At 35.1% G+C, this 18,119-nt stretch overlaps 1 protein-coding gene across 1 annotated transcript in view; it reads right to left on the reverse strand.

The window, feature by feature from the left end:
- LOC135198562 (G-protein coupled receptor GRL101-like) overlaps nt 1-18,119 on the reverse strand; it is a 125,667-nt gene that overhangs the window by 45,993 nt on the left and 61,555 nt on the right. Inside the window, exons 7-8 of the mRNA XM_064226262.1 lie at nt 13,480-13,614; nt 768-917 (exon numbers count right to left, since the gene is read on the reverse strand). Coding sequence (XP_064082332.1) covers nt 768-917; nt 13,480-13,614 — 285 coding nt within the window. The remainder of the gene's footprint in view (nt 1-767; nt 918-13,479; nt 13,615-18,119) is intronic.

Here is an 18,119-nt window from a genome sequence, read left to right on the forward strand (position 1 = left end):
AAATAATGTTTAAGGAATAAGGGTCGCTGTTTGTACGCTGCATGGAACCAGTGGTTATTCAGCAACGTCGAGAGTGAACAGCAACTATCATCAGAAATACACATCTCTCACCCCTCAGTGGAATGCCCGAGACGACATCGAACTCGCGGCCACCAACAGCGTACCGACCACGCCACTGAGGCACTTAAGAGTCACTGTAGAAATTTACAAACAGACAAAATAACTCTCTATTTTTTACTCTCAGTTTCATCAAACATACAAAAATGAAAATTAAGAAAATTTATCTACCACAAATAATGGCTTTTTCCCAGATAGTGACCCGCAAGGGTTTTAACGTGGTATGCATCCACCGTTGTGACGTGCATAGTACAGTCACTCATATAAGTTCATGGATGTCCGGGTTTGAGAGAGATTTCCATTTCACCCGTTTCTGGATGACAGGTGTCTGGGAGTGCGAAATTGGCCAATAGAAAGTTTCCGTGAGTGCCCGTCTTACGTCACTATACAGACCCGTTGTCCAGAAAGGGGTTGAAAAGGAATTCTGTTTTATGCCCGGAGACATCCATGAACTTATATGAGTGACTATATAAGCCCGTTGGGGATGACCGTAAAAACATAAACAAAAGACTAATATCATAAAAGATAATGACCCCAAGAAATATATATTAGTCTTGGATAAAGACCTCCCGAAAACCCCTGGTAGTCACTACTTAGGAAGGATCCCAAACAATAAAAAGGATTAAAAATGTTTTCTAAATGACATTTACCACAGCCAGTTTCATCAGACACCTGCTCTCCGTTGTGACAGTGATTGAAACCATCGCAGATGGTGCCAGCAGACAGGCATCTGTCCTTGGCCCTTTGACGGGCGTCGACCACGCATGTTATGGCTTCCGACACCCGACAGATAGCTGTTCCTGTGGAAGATGCATAAAATCTATATACACACACGCAGACACACACACATACATATATATATATATATATATATATATATATATATATATAGTATATATACATATATACACACATTTATTTATATATATATAAATATATACTATATATATATATATATATATAATATACATTATATATATAAATATATACATATATTATATACTATATATATATATATATATATATATATATATATATCTATATATATATATATATAGTATTAATATATATATATAGTATATATTATATTATATTTATTGTATATATATATATATATATATATATATATATATATATATATATATATACACACACACATATATGTAAAGGTAATCCCACGTAGGAAAATGAAAGACTTGCCTTAAGTAAAGGGTCGTTAAGACCGAAAGATCTCGGCAGTTCTCGTGTTTTCATTTTCCTCCGTGGCATTTCTTTATTTATTCATAGCATCACGTTTTATATATTTCGTGATCAGGTAACTCATATATACCTGTGTGTGTGTGTGTGGTGTGTGTGTTGTGTGTGTGTGTGTGGGTGTGTGTGTGTGTGTGTGTGTGGAATTATACAAATTTTATATTTTTTAGAAGCTTGAATTTCAATTCAATGGCACCTATATATATATATATATATATATATATATATATATATATATATATATATATATATATATATAGGTGCCATTGAATTGAAATTCAAGCTTCTAAAAAATTAAAATTTGTATAATACATATATATAGATATATATATATATATATATATATGGTGAGGTAGTATCTATATATAGAAGCTTGAATTTCAAGCAATGCACCCTTAAGCTAAGCGTTATAATATATATATATATATATTAGACGTACTAGATATACATATAATATCTAGTCCATTGAATGAAATTCAACATTCAAAAAATATATGTATATATATATATATATATAGATATATATATATATATATATGCTAGGAGGGTTGTACAGCCAGCAACAAAACCGGCGCCGCCCCGCCAAACCTGGCTCTGAGAGATCATGCCTTTCTTGCCCTGAAAGGTGGCCCTCGTTCAAACAACCAGTACATAGGTAGAATGGTTCGAATGGGAGGAGGAGGGAAATTACGGTAATCAGGCAAAGAAATACAATGACGAATCAAATATATGGACAAAGACACACAGAGAGAGAGAGAGAGAAGAGAAGAGAAGAGAGAGAGAGAAAAGAGAAGAGAGAGAGAGAGAAGAGAAGAGAAGAGAGAGAGAGAGAGAGAATACGAAGAACGGTAATGAAAGAAATGCGTACAGTTTATGGAGAGAGAGAGAGAGAGATCTTTTAGTCCTTTTAGTTATTGATCTGATGGATATATTTGAGGCCTTCTGCTTTAAGAAATATGTTGTATATTTTTTGGTAAATAATTATTATGAAATCTTATCTTATAGTATTGTTTTAAATCATGATTATTTTCTATGCAAAAAAAAGCCTTAAATATTGATGGAACTGACTATTCATATTAATATTATGCAGACTGAAATATCCTTCTTTTTCATTATCCTATAAGCAGTTCTCTCTCTCCATTTGTCGTTCTGTCCTCCATCTTAAATCCCCTGGATACATTATTTAAATAATAATAAACGTTTCATGTTATTTGGATGTGGCCAAGGATCACGAAACCGTAAATCCCTACTCTACCAATTTGTGCTTGGCCGCATCTATTTTTGCTCTAGATTGACTGGACTATAACTACCTGTATTACCAATAATATACGAATCTAGTCACAAAGATGTTAAACACCAGGTTTTATAGCCGTGGGTTGTGTGAGTCATCAAAGCATCAATTTTGCAAAGGTATTATTTTATTAATTAATGAATGCTAAGAACTTGTTACTGGATATGTTAATCTAGTACTACTGTATTTATGGCATAACTCAGTTGAGGTACCAGTATTTGAGTGTGACGGGCCACTTGGCTCCGCCCCTCGCAACCATCTACTATGAGATTCAGGGCCTCTGTAACACGGTTTTTTCGCAATAACTTTTTATCTATGCATTTCATAAATATAACGCTTATTCAGAATACATATTATATCTACACATAAATTTTGACTGTATTCTGCATTACGTAGGTTGAATAAATTTGGTACTTATAATGTAAAAGTGACCTTTTTTGAAGACGGGCCAACTTACTCAGAGAAAAGGTTTCGAACGCACTCGTTACGTAACTTATGATGGCATTTCTTCCCTCTTTCTCGATGGATGATTGGCTGTACGTAACGAAGGCTAAACCTCTGGCAACAATGACATATAAATTTAAATACAACCAAAGCAGTACACCTTTATGAACTCTGGAACCTCTCCACTGATAATTGTCATAATGAACAAACCAACAAAATATGTTATTAAATTCAAAAACACTTCTATATTAGATTATTGTCTAACTCCCAAAATAGGTTTCCTAAGAAATTACAGTCTACTTTATAGGTCACAATCAGATTGACAAGATGTAGGGAATAGCTGGTAATTTTCAAAAACATAGTAGACAAGCTTGATTTGATAACTGCTATATCCAATGTCAAGCAATTTTTATTTATTGGCTATCTACCTATTTACTAAAAAAAAAAAAAAAAAACAGCCGGTACCATATATTGGCTTTAAACCTTCACCAATAATTATCGTCAGAATGATGACTTCATGAGGCTCCACCCACTTTCGCCTCGTTATAATTCAGGATAACACTGAAGGCTACCATGGGCACTGTTGGATTAGAAAATTTAAGCATCTGGTCTTAATAAAAAAACTAAATTTTCTTCGAGTAGTTGTAAGAAGTGCTAAATGATCCTCAAAGATCCCAGCAGTTGGCCTAAACGTTTAATTCATGTATATTACTGCTATACTGTTGCGGCACTACTGCTACAGTAGTATTACTACGCTAGCACTGATACCCCACCCACATCTATGTATCGTTCCGCCATTCATAAAGTCTTTGGGTTTCAGAGCCGATGGAGTTTCTGCCTGGTGGATGGGCGGGGCAACATTTCGTCAAAAGGTTTGTTTACCTTGCTTACGTAATGAATGTTTTTCGACTCTTGGCTCGTAATCATTGGCCATGGCGTCGGCTAGATCATTTTTACTCTATAAAAATTAAAACTATCGGGTTTAGGTTATTAATAATGCTGACAAAATTTGTGTGTGGTTGTAAAATTTACATATGTCAACTTTCAGCTACATCCGATGCTTTGACAAGGAGCAAAGTCCAAAAAACCGTGTTACAGAGACCCTGAATCTCATAGTAGACTACTTATGGAAAGTATTTTAATTTCCTATATTGCTCATATTTTAGCATATTTATTATATTGTTTCTGAAACTCTTGGTGAGAGTAAATTATGTGAAATGAAATGCAGTGAATGTGTGCATCATTGCATTAATATAATGATGGTAGGGTATAAAGGATGTAGGTGTCGCAAAACCGTAAACTATTAACATATTACTTAGTGTCTCAAATTATTTGGTGACAGTCTTTAGACCTGGGCAGATCGGTCACGTCTTAGCTATATGTAATATATGTTAACTGATGGGGAATTTTTAATTGATAATAATTTCGTCGGCTCCCGGGCGCGAACCTTGGAACCCAGAAATCATGACGTACAGTGAAGCGCCTTTAACCACACAGCTATCACGAGAGGATATGAGTTAACGCCACCTCTCACCTACAAATCCCTGTCGCGCCCAGGGATTCGGTGTTTTGGATTCGGCGCTTCACGGGACGATCTGATTTCTTGGTTCCTAGGTTCGCGCCCGGGAGCCGACGAAATTATTATAAACTAAAAATTCCCTTTCAATTAACATATATGAAAATATATGAATTATGAGGTAGAGCGAATTAGATGTTAAAGGACATTAATTTTGTACCTTAATGCATACATATGAATGACAGTGATGTGATCAGACTCATATATGTATATATTATATCTATATATATATATATATATATATATATAATATTATTAAATATATATATACACACACACATATATATATATATATATATACAAGCATATATATAAGTATATTATATATTCATATATAATCGTTAAAAGCAATTGCTTTAGTGATATCAATAAGTTTCTTGCAGGTATCTTCACTGATGCCACTAAAGCAATTGCTTTTAGCGAAAATTGTATAAGTGAAAAACTATGCCCTACAAGTGTATACATATATGTATATATGCACATATACTACATATATATATATTATATGTATGTATATATATATATATATATATATATATATATATGAAAATATATGTATATCTATGTATATGTATATGTATATATATATATATATATATATATATATATATATATATATATATATATATATATATATATATATATTATATATATACGTCACTAGGACTATTGCCACTGGGAAAACTACCACTGGGAAAATTGCTCATCTAGGAATATCATCACCGGTAATATTGCCGTACATTGACATTTAAAGATACATTAAATGTGACTGCATTTGATTGATAATAGTTAACAATAGTATGGATGACAAAGAAAACAAAATAAAAAGTCCATAGTTTATTTCAAAATAGACATTTGAAAAATGGCACTGAAAAGTGCAGTTTATGACCAAAAGCAATAATCTAATAAAAATTCGAGTTGGTCTTATTCATTAAAAGTATGATTGTTATAAGCAATAAAATTTAAATTCTTCATTTTATCATCCCAATTAGTAACTATAGTTTAGGACTATATTTCTAGTCTTGTATTCAGGTCTTTGTATACATTGTATCTTCAGACCTGGCCCTAGGCCTGCTGCAGTTTTAAGTCTTAATGAACTGTTATGCTAATATTTACCTTGTTATCAATAAGTTCTTAAAGCCCTATGTATCAGCTGAAGTTGATCTGCCAGAACACTAAAAGGTAGTAAGGTATTCTTCAATTTTACCATTATCATTTTTACCCTAAAGAATACTTCAGATTCATACTACATTATAGTTTTAAATGTAAACTGTACCAACTAGCTCATCTACAAGTAAATTTAACCAACTAGCTGGGCCACAAGTGAACTTAACAAACTAGCTGGTCCGGAAGTAAACTTTACAAACTAGCTAGTCTACCAGGGTTGATCATCAAATAACTAAAGGTAGCCTACCACAGGAATAGTTTATTGTTTTCATCTGTCCCTGTATAAATATGAATTCATGCAGATTGTAATTAAATTTATACTGTAATTAGACAAATAGTTTCTCTCATAAGATCTGTGAGTAACCCCAAATATACTTTAAAAATGTCTGCAGATCAGTGCAGGAAGCCTGTCGTTAATAAATGTGACATGTGAGATTCAGAAATGATTTTTGTGAATTTTGTGTTTAAGATTTCCTGACAAGAACAGAGCAAGACCACTACCTTACTTGGGTTAGAAACCGCAGTAGGGATAAAGAGCCAAACTGTGGATCACACATACTGCAGCAACCAATTAGGAGCCCTTCATAAATTACGAACTCCTCAAAGGGGTTGGAGGGGGTATAGTGAAACCTTATGAGTTACAAAACATATCCAGATTTTTCCCTTTTCTTTGTAGAAGGGACAAAAGAGAGAGAGAGTAAAGATTCTGAAATAGACTTTCATTATATTTTAGTAATACAGACAAATGGTATTTATTTTTTTGATAATTATATGTTTAACAAATATCACAAACTCAACCCTTGTTTGTGCGTGAATATTTTCTGCTATAAGTATTACATGACATAGAATAATATGACAAACTCATCCCTTTTCTGGACTTAGAAAAATATTACAAATCAAATCAATCCTCTTCTAATCTTAAGCATAGTCTACTTTGTGTATTATGATAAACTCAAAGAAAAATACCAGACACACACACCCTCTCTCTCTCTCTCTCTCTCTCTCTCTCTCTCTCTCTCTGATTAGTTGTATGTATGTATATATATATATATATATATATATATATATATATATATCATATATATATATATATATAGATGGAGAGAATAATAAAAAAAATCCTTAATTGAAAGCATTGTACACGAAAAAAGGTTATGTTAAAAAACATTAGATTTTCTGGTCCAAACGGAGTGATTTCACATATATACCAATACACTGTTTTTCTGCGCTAAAATACAATCCAAATCTCTTTCTCTCTATTCCTTAATACTCTAAGATTACGCTTGTCACTGCAAAGCCTTAAACGTAAACGAAGGAAAAAATGAAGAATTTCCGACTTTCGGGGCAGAGAGAGAGAGAGAGAGAGAGAGAGAGAGAGAGAGAGAGAGAGAGAGAGAGAGAGAGAGAGAATTTCAGCTATTTATAACACCAAGAGACCGAAGACATTATCCGAATCTTTCAAAATACTTCCTGATATATTTTGATAAACCGAAATATCTCTCATGATATATAGAAACTCAATGAAGAATCGAGAAAGAGGATGTGTGTGTAAGAACTAGGTATGGCCTCTGCAGATATGGATTCCAGTTTGAAGAAAATATGGCCTTGTCAGGCCACGGCAGCAGCTGTTGTTCGGACGTTGTTGTCCACATGTCCAGCGATTTACTGAGAGAAGTCTGACGCAGGAATAGTCATCTTGTTTGCTGTAGCGGCCTATTCACTAATGAGGATGTAGATCTCTGATGATGGAGCTGAAGGGCCCAAGGAAAAGGAACAGGACTAGAGAATCGAGGCCTTGCGAGACACCATTCTGCAGGTGAACTTGACATAATAAATCGTCAGTTGCAGCAGAGGTCGACTACTATGAAGGCGTTGGACAGGTCACTCATGGGGTGTTGCAACAGCTGGCTTGGCGAGAGAGGGCCCACTCGCTCGAGGCTGAAAAGTTGTTTCTGAAGAAGGAGAACGATAAAGAGGGAGAAACAACAGCTGGAAAACAAGATCCTCAAGATCACAGAAGAAAATCACAAGATGAAGTACAACGAAGGAAATTGGCCAGAAAAACGATGTATTATGTGAGGGATCTGTCTGTGCAGTTAGCAAAGGCAAACTGCCAGCTTCAAAGGCCTGAGAAGCTCCTACGACAGAAGGAGAAAGCCAACAGCTGAGGACTGAATAAGCATCGCGGATGGCGAGGCTCATCCGAGGCAGCGCGAATCCGAGAGGAAAGACCTCGAGCTCAGGTTCTAGCGCCTGCTGAAGGAAGTGGAAGACCTCACGAAGGAAAAGCGTCGACTCCAGTGTGACCTTAAGGTGGCGGAACTCAAGAGGCTGAAAGGCTTCCCAAGTTCTCAAGAATCCCAACCGGAAAGCACCCTTCAAGACACACATGGAAGAGGACGAACGAACGAACGCACTGTCTCCGTCTGTCTTCAAGGAAGGAGGAAGACTTCGAAATCGAGAAGAGACGAGGCGAAGCCTCCGGCAGATTCTCAGACCAACCTTCCGCTTCAAGCTCTTTTACTCACCCTCCACGAGAGAGTCTGCCATCAAACACAACAAGGGAAAAAAAAACCAGTTTTTGGAGGAAACCAAATGTCTGGTACATATAAGGAACCCTCCAAAATGTGAAAACAACATAGTACAAGCTGTCAGAGGACAGTCCACAAACAGGTTATTGTTCAAAAGGAAGTTGAAAAGCATGTAACACCATGTCAAGAAATTCTAAATTTATATATATTCAGAAATTCTGAATATACATAAATTCAGAGTTGGAGCGATAACACCATGTCAGGAAATTCTAAATATATATATATTCAGAAATTCCGAATATATATAAATTCAGAGTTGGAGCGATAACAACCAATATCAGGAAATTCCTAAATATATATATAATTCAGAAATTCCGAATATATATAAATTCAGAGTTGGAGCGATAACACCATGTCAGGAAATTCTAAATATATATAATCAGAAATTCTGAATATATATAAATTCAGAGTTGGAGCGATAACACCATATCAGGAAATTCTAAATATATATATATTCAGAAATTCCGAATATATATAAATTCAGAGTTGGAGCGATAACACCATGTCAGGAAATTCTAAATATATATATATTCAGAAATTCTGAATATATATAAATTCAGAGTTGGAGCGATACAAAACTTCAAGAACTACAGTATTTTTTTGGTGAGCAGTGCCGATGAGCAGAGGGAAGGCGCTCATTGCTGGCTAAACAAAACCCCTCTGCAATGATTTGGCCCTGTGATGACACCCCAGCAGTGAGGTATCATGCCGTTAAAAGCGCAAGGAGAGAGAGAGTTAAGAAAAATTTCTGAAGCAGATAGAAGAGAGAGGCTACTTTTGCAGGTGCAGGAAGGAAAACTTCTGGAGGAGTTAAAAAAGAATCCTGAGAATGCCAAAGACGGCATAACTGCTCACTTAGAAAAGACAGAGGACAGGAGGCTCCAGGAAGGCGAGAGGTCAAAAAGAACGTTCCTATAGGTACTAAGAAGAAATTCAGATGGCATTAGTTGTAGATATTGAAGAGGAGGAGGAGGGCTGACAGAAAGGCTGAGAAAAAGCAGAAAAAGGATGCAGAGAAGAGATACAAGGAGACGAGAAATAAAGGAAGACTGGATACACGAAGGAGTCCTGGAAGCGGAAATGAGAGCAGCTGGAGGAAAGCGATATAAACCAAAGAGAAGTCAAACGGAAGGATAGCAAGAACATCGATAGAAAAAGAAAAACTCTGATTTCCTAAGAGACAAAAGAAGATCAAGCAAAATGAGAAAGAAGCTATTAGAAGATCATCAATAAACCGATTTTGTGCAAAGTGAAATTGTCAATATTCATTTGAGGGATCCTCCGGAAGACGAACTACAAATGGAAACCTGTTTCAAGGAATTCTAAGAAGGGTTGTTATGGTGAGCAGTGCCAATGAGCAGAGGGAAGGCGCTCCCTTCTGCAATGATTTGGCCCTGTGATGACACCTCAGCATTGAGGCATCATTGCCGTCAAACGTGCAAGGAGGGGAGAGAGAGAGAGAGAGAGAGAGAGAGAGAGAGAGAGAGAGAGAGAGAGAGAGAATACAGCTGCTACAGATGATGAAAAAGAAGGATATTTCCGTCTGAATAATATTAGTATGAATAGTCAGTTCCAATAATATTTGTTTTTTTATATAGAAAATATAACGATTTACAACAATACGATGTGATAAGATTTCATAATTATTTTCCAAAATTTATACGATAACATTTCTTTAAGCAGGTCTCAAATATACCCATTAGATTAATAATTAAACAGGAATAAAAGCTCAGTCTCTCTCTCTCTCTATCTCTCTCTCTCTCTCTCTCTGTACACTATGCATTTCTTTCGTTACCGTTCCTCATACTCTCTCTCTCTCTCTCCTCTCTCTCCTCTCTGTATGTGTACCTGTATACATTTCGTTCGTTACTGTTCCTCATACTCTCTCTCTCTTCTCTCTTTTCTTTTCTTATATCTGTCCAAATATATTTCATTCATTATTGCATTTCTTTCCCTGATTACCGTAATTTCCCTCCTCCTCCCATCCGAACCATTCTAACTATGTTCTGGTTGTTTGAACGTGGGCCACCTTTCAGGGCAAGAAGGGCATGATCTCTCCAAGCCAGGTTTGGCGGGGCGACGCCGGTTTTGTTGCTGGCTGTACATACGAACAAGCAAACAGTTGGAACACAAGCATTTGTAAAACACGAAACTAAAAACAGAAAAAACTTGATTGTATTGGGAAAAATAATAATTTCAAAGAAATTCTTCACCATCTACTTGACAATTTTGGAGCTAATGTAGGATTTAAGAACAATAAAACAATGAAACATGCTGTTATAAAGATCTTGCCCTACAATACTAAAGGATGTGTATGTAAAATTCAATGTAATTGTTGTGATAACTTTTATATTAGTCAAACTGGAAAAACACTTGAATAGAGAACAATACAGCATAATCAAGGTGAATCGTGCAATTTTTGTACAATCATACAACTAACTGGTCAGGAACAAAAAAAAGATAGTTTGTTCTAATAATGCATTAGAATGATGCATCATTGAGTCTAGATTTATAAAAGAAAGTATCAGCAAGAATATGAATATTAGTCATGGCATGGATCAAATTGATTTATTAACCTCAAAAGAAATATGAAAGGAGCTTAATTTTAAGGAAGGTACTTGTTAGAGGGGGTGAAGAGAAATAGGGTTCCTCGAAAATTTGTAAAAATTTAACCTGTCACTAATATGGGCAGGATTCCACCTACAAACACTTGTCAGGTGCAAATATTTGTTTTGTAACCGTCTTTATGTTCGTATATATTATATATGTATGATGAATTTCTACCATTCTCTATCAGTTATCTGAAGAAAGCTTCGTTGGCAATAATGCCGACACCGGTCAGGGTCTACAATCGTGTTACATTTCTTCCATCTAGTGTTCTATATATATAAAATCACGTATAAGAGTGATTATAAATATACACGCACATACACAGGAATATATATATATATATATATATATATATATATATATATATATATATATATATATATATATATATATATATATAAGTCATATCACGTTACCGTGATTCATATTCATACATCGAGCTACAAATGTCCTTTAATATCCAATTCGCTCTACCTTGGAATTAATGTATTTTCATATATGCTTGACCGAAGAGGAATTTTTTAGGCGATAAGAGAATTGTCAGCTCCCGGGCGTGAACCCTCGAAACCAATCAAATCTAGGATGACACTGAAGCTTTAACCCACCCCACCACCGCAAGAGGCTATAAGTTTATGCCGTCTCTCACCCTCAAATACCTTTCGCGCTCAGGTATTGCGCGACAGGTATTTGTGGGTGAGAGGCGACATAAACTTATAGCCTCTTGCGGTGGTGGGGTGGGTTAAAGCTTCACTGTCATCCTAGATTTGATTGGTTTCGAGGGTTCGCGCCCGGGAGCCGTCAATTCTCTTATCGCCTAAAAAAGTTCCCCTTCGGTCAAGTATATATGAAAATATATTAATTCCGAGGTAGAGCGAATTAGATATTAAAGGACATTTGTAGCTCGATGTAAATATATATATTTGTAAGTCTTCGAAGAGATGGTATTTGTTAGGTTAGAAGAGTTTAAACATTTATGACACTATGTTTCTATCCTCCATTTTCAATTCGCTTTATACCATTGTTGCTGAATAGAAATATGAAATTGCAGTAATGTTCAGTTATGGTGTTCTAATATAAATGAAAGCTATATTGAAAATTATTTTCGATTCCTGGATTATTTCTATTGGTAATATCTATAATATTGTAAAGGTTTAACATAACGGATTTATGTGGGGAAGAAATACTAATGCGTTTAAATGTAAACCTTCAAAATTGAAAAAACAAAAATAATCGACGTTGATAAAGGATGAATTTGTTTTAGGTTCCCTCAAAATGGAATATACTATGTTACAGTAATTAGCAAGATATTGAAATCTTAGTTTACTATTAAACTGTATTGAGAACCGTGTGAAATAGGTAAACCTGTCTAAATTCTTAAACTGGTTTAGTCGTCCACGTACAACACAGATTTTCCCTATTTCGCTCAAACTTCTCACACAGATGTTTCATAACAAACACTTGAGCCTTCCATCATCCCCCTTAACCAAACCTACACTTTTTTTTTTACCCGGTTTCAGTTCTGTAAAGCTCATGAAAGAATTCAGAAAGTTTATCCTTTCCTAGATAGTGACCTCCAATGGTTTTAGCCCTTTGCGGCGTGTTTAGTACAAGCCCGTTAGGATGACCATAAAAACAAAAACAAAAGACTGTAAATATCATAAAGTTAATGACCCAATGACCTTAATGAAATATTAGTCCTAGATAACGACCCCCTAATTTTGCTGGGGTCACAATCTAGGAAAGATCCGAAAGTTGTAATGAGGAAGTTTACGATTCTGAAAGGTGAATATGTATACTCATTCAGAATAAGAGGAAGTTCTTCAAGTTGAACGAAAGGATGCTTGCATTAAAATACAGAGTAAATGTTTTGGTGCAAAAGTAGGTTTGAGGCAAGGTTATCTTAGTCATTCATGACTAATTAATATCGTTATTGACAGAGAAATGAAAGCAGTCACGGAAAGGACGCGAAAAGTCTGAAAGGTGTTGTTTGTTGTTGTGATACTGAAGAGAAACAGCATATTCTGGTGAAGAATTTTGAAGGCATTTACAAGAGGATAAATGGATAACATTAATAGTAACCTTTTGATGGTAAATCTACTCCAGAAAGTTAAAACGATGATTTTCAGTACTGATGGTAAAAGAATGAATGTGACTGTCCGTGCTGGTATTTTAAAGTAAATGCAGTGGGTAATGGTGTGAGGAGATAAGAAGTAAATCACATAAGAGAACCAAGAAAGGTAGCAGTATATCTGCAAGAGATTCAAATATCAGTAGAAATGTCTCAGTAATGGCATGTTTTTTTTTATGTAAATGACGATTAGAAAAGAAATTTTTTTTCGTAAAGTAATTTTTAAGCTCACAAACATGTACTCTCAACAGAATTATGCTTAAAAAATGTTTCAGTTGCATGCATGCAGATGTCAACTCACCAGAAAACAAATCATACGTCTGGCAACCCTGTTCGTCAGCACAGTCTACACAGTCGCACTGAGCGTCGCAATGATTACCCTTCGGTATGCACTGGCCGTCATTACAGCGAAGTTCACTTTCCTTGCAAGGTCCGCCTGTGGGAGCAAATGAGAGCTATAGTGAAGCTTCGTGTGTCATAAATGATTGTTAGACAATGAAATTCCAACTATTACACAGGGTGTAACAGCAAATATTTTGGGGAATGAAAGACAAAGTAATCTGGAGCAGAAAATGTATTATAAAACACATGCATTTAAATGCTTCGCTTGTCGGTGAGGGGAATTTTAAAATGCCTGTTATCATTGGCACTGCTTACACGCTATGGAGAGCCTGGGATGTGGGGGGGAGGACGGGGTGCCGCATAGAAAGAGGATGAAGCGATGGGGCCAACGTGAACAATGTACCTCCTAATCAAATGTATTATTTAGATTTTGAAGGAAAAAATGCATGCATCGTTGAATCCCTTTCCCTCCCTATTTGTGGTATTTATTGGACACCGATAAAATAAGAAAAGAAAAGTAAGCCTAATGCAATCTACTCCATCAAAGGTAGGCTTGCTTCTTCATTACACCTATCAAAGATTTCCCATGTATTTATAAAAATCTCTCCCTCTCCATCTAAAGTATTCATCAGAATAAGTCATAGGTTAGACGTAGTCAAGATTCCTGCTTCGACAATTCCGTAACGAGGCGGCAGGATAGAGAGCGCTAAAATTCAACATTCTCAAATGAACGTGGCTCAGCAACATTTACTATACTTATTTGATATGTAAAGCCATACATTACTACTGTTAGCTAATCGTTTAAATTAGATTACTCGCAAGAAAAAGAATCATAATTAAAAGACTGTCAATCCACTTGCCTCATTCACTTCAACTGCTCTCCCCCCACCTCCCCCTCCACCCACCTGTCCAGGCTACCCCGGCCTACCCGGGCTTCTCACTAACAACCTCCATTACGTGAAAGCAGTGCTAATGATAGTGGTTTCTGTATAAGTCCCCTCACTGATAAACGAAGCCTTAAAATGCATATGTTTATAGAACATTTTCTGCTCAAAATTACTTTTTCTATCATTCCTCAAAATATTTGCATAAACTCCTGTTACACCCTGTATATTGCATATGGTTTTAATGGAGTTTTTATTCGTATACAATATCAGGAAACATGATGGTACAAGTACCGGAAAGAAACGTTTTCAATTATATATATATATATATATATATATATATATATATATATATATATATATATATATATATATATATATAAGCGAATACCAAGGAAAAATGATAGTCAGAAATCCAAGCGCTTTCATCTTTACTAGGACATTGTCAAGGAGCTAATGAAATACAATTGGAGAGAAAGGTCTCAGGTACACAACAAGATCAAGAATACCAGATGGTTAATTGTCAAATGGGTAAAAATTCAAAGAGATAATCCAGGATTATCGGATATCACACGGTCACAAACCTAAACAGATTTGACCCTAACCGAAATTACAAAGTATCTTTACAGTCCAAAACATGTAAAAACTGAATATATTAATTTTTTTTGCTTATATTTATCTACAACTTTTTTCATTATGAAGGCATCAAGTTTAAATAAACCAAGACTTAAATTTAGAACATTTCCATTATTTGACGTGATGAAACAAGATTCAATGATATTCCTTTTAACTGTGTCATTACATGGGATTTAGGCTCTTGCTTGACTCCAGTTAATAGGATGATCTAAATCTCTCATATGTACGAATAATGCATTCGATATTTGCCCAGTTCTCACAGAATATTGGTGCTGTTTGAGACGTTGTGAAAGAGATTTCCCGGTTTGTCCGTAATAGACTTTATCACACTTTTTGCAAGGAATTTCATATATGCAGCCTGGAAGATCTATAGGAGAATTTTTTATTACTAAACTCTTGACATTAATATTACTGAAAACAACATTTATGTTAAAAAACCTTAAAATTCTAGGAATATCTAAAAACCTTTCATTATAGGGTAATTTTAGAATGTTATGCATACTAAATTCAAGTTTTTCATTAGTTAAATATGTTTTTCTAGCTCTTATCCATGCCACATATACAAAAGTCCTTGGGTGTTTAAGTTTCAATGCAATATCTTAAATACGTAGTTTTAATCTCAGCGTCAATAAACTGCGGGCTACAGACACAAAGCCCTAAGGAACATCCATGAAAAAAACAGAGAATTTAACATTTTGATGGTGATTGGAGTAGTAATGAACAAATGAGGCAATGTTAGTTGATTTCCGAAAGACTGAAAAGGTGAAATTTCTATCCCTTCTATGGACAGTTACATCAAGAAAATTCAAATTACAATGTCTTTCTTCCTCTACGGTAAATTTTATAGAAGGGACTAAATTATTGAGATTATTAAGGAAATCCTGGAGATTTTCATGAACTGGCCAAATACAGAAAATATCATCCATGTACCTAAACCATATAATTTTTTGGGGCAAAATTGTTGGTAAGAGTTTTGTCTCAAAAAATTCCACGTAAATATTGCTAAGGACAGGAGATAAGGGATTACCCATAGCCATGCCAAACGTTTGTACAAAAAATTCCCCATTAAAACAAAATTTACTATCTTTGATACATAACCTTATGAGACTAATGAGGTTTGCTACAGTTATGGGAATGTCATGACGTTCTAATTCATCCTCTAAATATTTAAGTAAATCATCTACAGGCACTTTTGTAAATAAAGAGAACATCAAAACTAACCATATTAAAATCAAAATTCAAATTTAAACTATACAATTTGTTTATAAAATCAACATTGTTTTTAACATTCGTGTTAGAAATGTTTCCTACCAAAGGTGTAAGAATTTTTACAAGCCATTTAGATAAATTATACGTAACTGAGCCCACTAAATAATGATTGGTCTGATAGGGTTATTGATTTTGTGTGTCTTGACTAAACCATCCATATAAGGTAAGGAAGAGCATTGCAGTGTACTGTTTGATTAAATTACCCTATTATGAAAGGTTTTTAGATATTCCTAGAATTTTAAAGCTTATTAACATAAATGTGGTTTTCAGTAATGCTGATGTCAAGGAGTTTTAGTAAGTATTCTCCCTAAAGATCTTCCAGGCGTGCATATATAGTTCCTGCAAAAAGTGTGATAAAAGTCTATTACGGACAAACCGGGAAATCTCTTTCACGTCTCAAACAGCACCAATATTCTGTGAGAACTGGGCAAATATCGAATGCATTATTCGTACATATGAGAGATTTAGATCATCCTCCATTAAACTGGCAGTGAGCAAGAGCCTTAATCCCCATGTAATGGCAACAGTTGAAAAGGAATATCATTGAATCTTGTTTCATCAAGTCAAATAATGGAAATGTTCTAAATTTAAGTCTTGGTTTATTTAAACGTGATGCTTTCATAATGAAAAAGCTGTAGATAAATATAAGCGACAAAATTAATATATTCAGTTGTTACATGTTTTGGACTGTAAAGATACTTTGTAATTTCGGTTAGGGTTAAATCTATGTTTAGGTTTGTGACTGTGTGATATCCGATAATCATGGATTATCTCTTTTAATTTTTACCCATTTGACAATTAACCATCTGGTATTCTTGATCTTGTTGTGTACCTGAGAACTTTCTCTCTTATTGTATTTCATTAGCTCCTTGACAATGTCTTAATAAAGAACAAAAGCGCTTGGAGGTTTCTGACTATCATTTTTCCTGTGGTATTTGCTTATTTAATGAAGTCACGCATCTACGTGGATTTTTTTAACGTGGCAACATACTACATGCATGATAATATATATATTTTTTAATATTATTAATATATATAAATATATATAATCGAGCTACCAATGTCTTTATATCTATACCTCTACCTCGGAATATATATTTTAATATAGCATTACGAAGGGGAATCTTCCGATAGAATATACCTGTATCGGGGGCCACGCAGGTATATTATACCAGGAAAACGCAGTGGAGCGAACCACCCAGTACCGGGAAAGATAGTATGTTCGGTCTCTACCTCCAAATACTTTCTCGCTGATCGTTGGTTTGGAGGTACAACATCAACCCCCTCCACTACGGTAGTAAGTAGGCTTTTGACAGCACGGTAGCATACATAATATAACACAATTACCGTATTCATACAACTATATCGAGCTACCAATTTCCCTTTAATATCTAATTCGCTCTACCTCGGAATTAATATATTTTCATATATGCTTAACCGAAGGAATTTTTTCTCGAATAATAGATTACCTGTACTTGGGCGCGAACGCAGGTACATTATAATCAAGGACGTCAGTGAAGCGATACACCCTAGCTTTAACCGCGGAAGAGCTAAAGTTTTTTTAATGTTTGGGGTCTCCTACGCCAGCTACCGCGAGAGGCTTAAAGGTTTGTCGTCTCTCACCTCAAATACTTTCTCGCGCTGAAGTATTCGTTGGTTTTGGAGACAACATCAACCCGCCTCGACTCCGGTAGTTAAGTAGGCGCTTTTGACAGCACGTAGCATTTACATAAGTCAAATCTATTATCGATTCCCCTTCGGTTAAGCATATATGAAAATATATTATTCGAGGTAGAGCGAATTAGATATT

This window comes from Macrobrachium nipponense, chromosome 22 (assembly GCF_015104395.2).
Source record: "Macrobrachium nipponense isolate FS-2020 chromosome 22, ASM1510439v2, whole genome shotgun sequence".
Lineage (NCBI taxonomy): Eukaryota > Metazoa > Arthropoda > Malacostraca > Decapoda > Palaemonidae > Macrobrachium > Macrobrachium nipponense.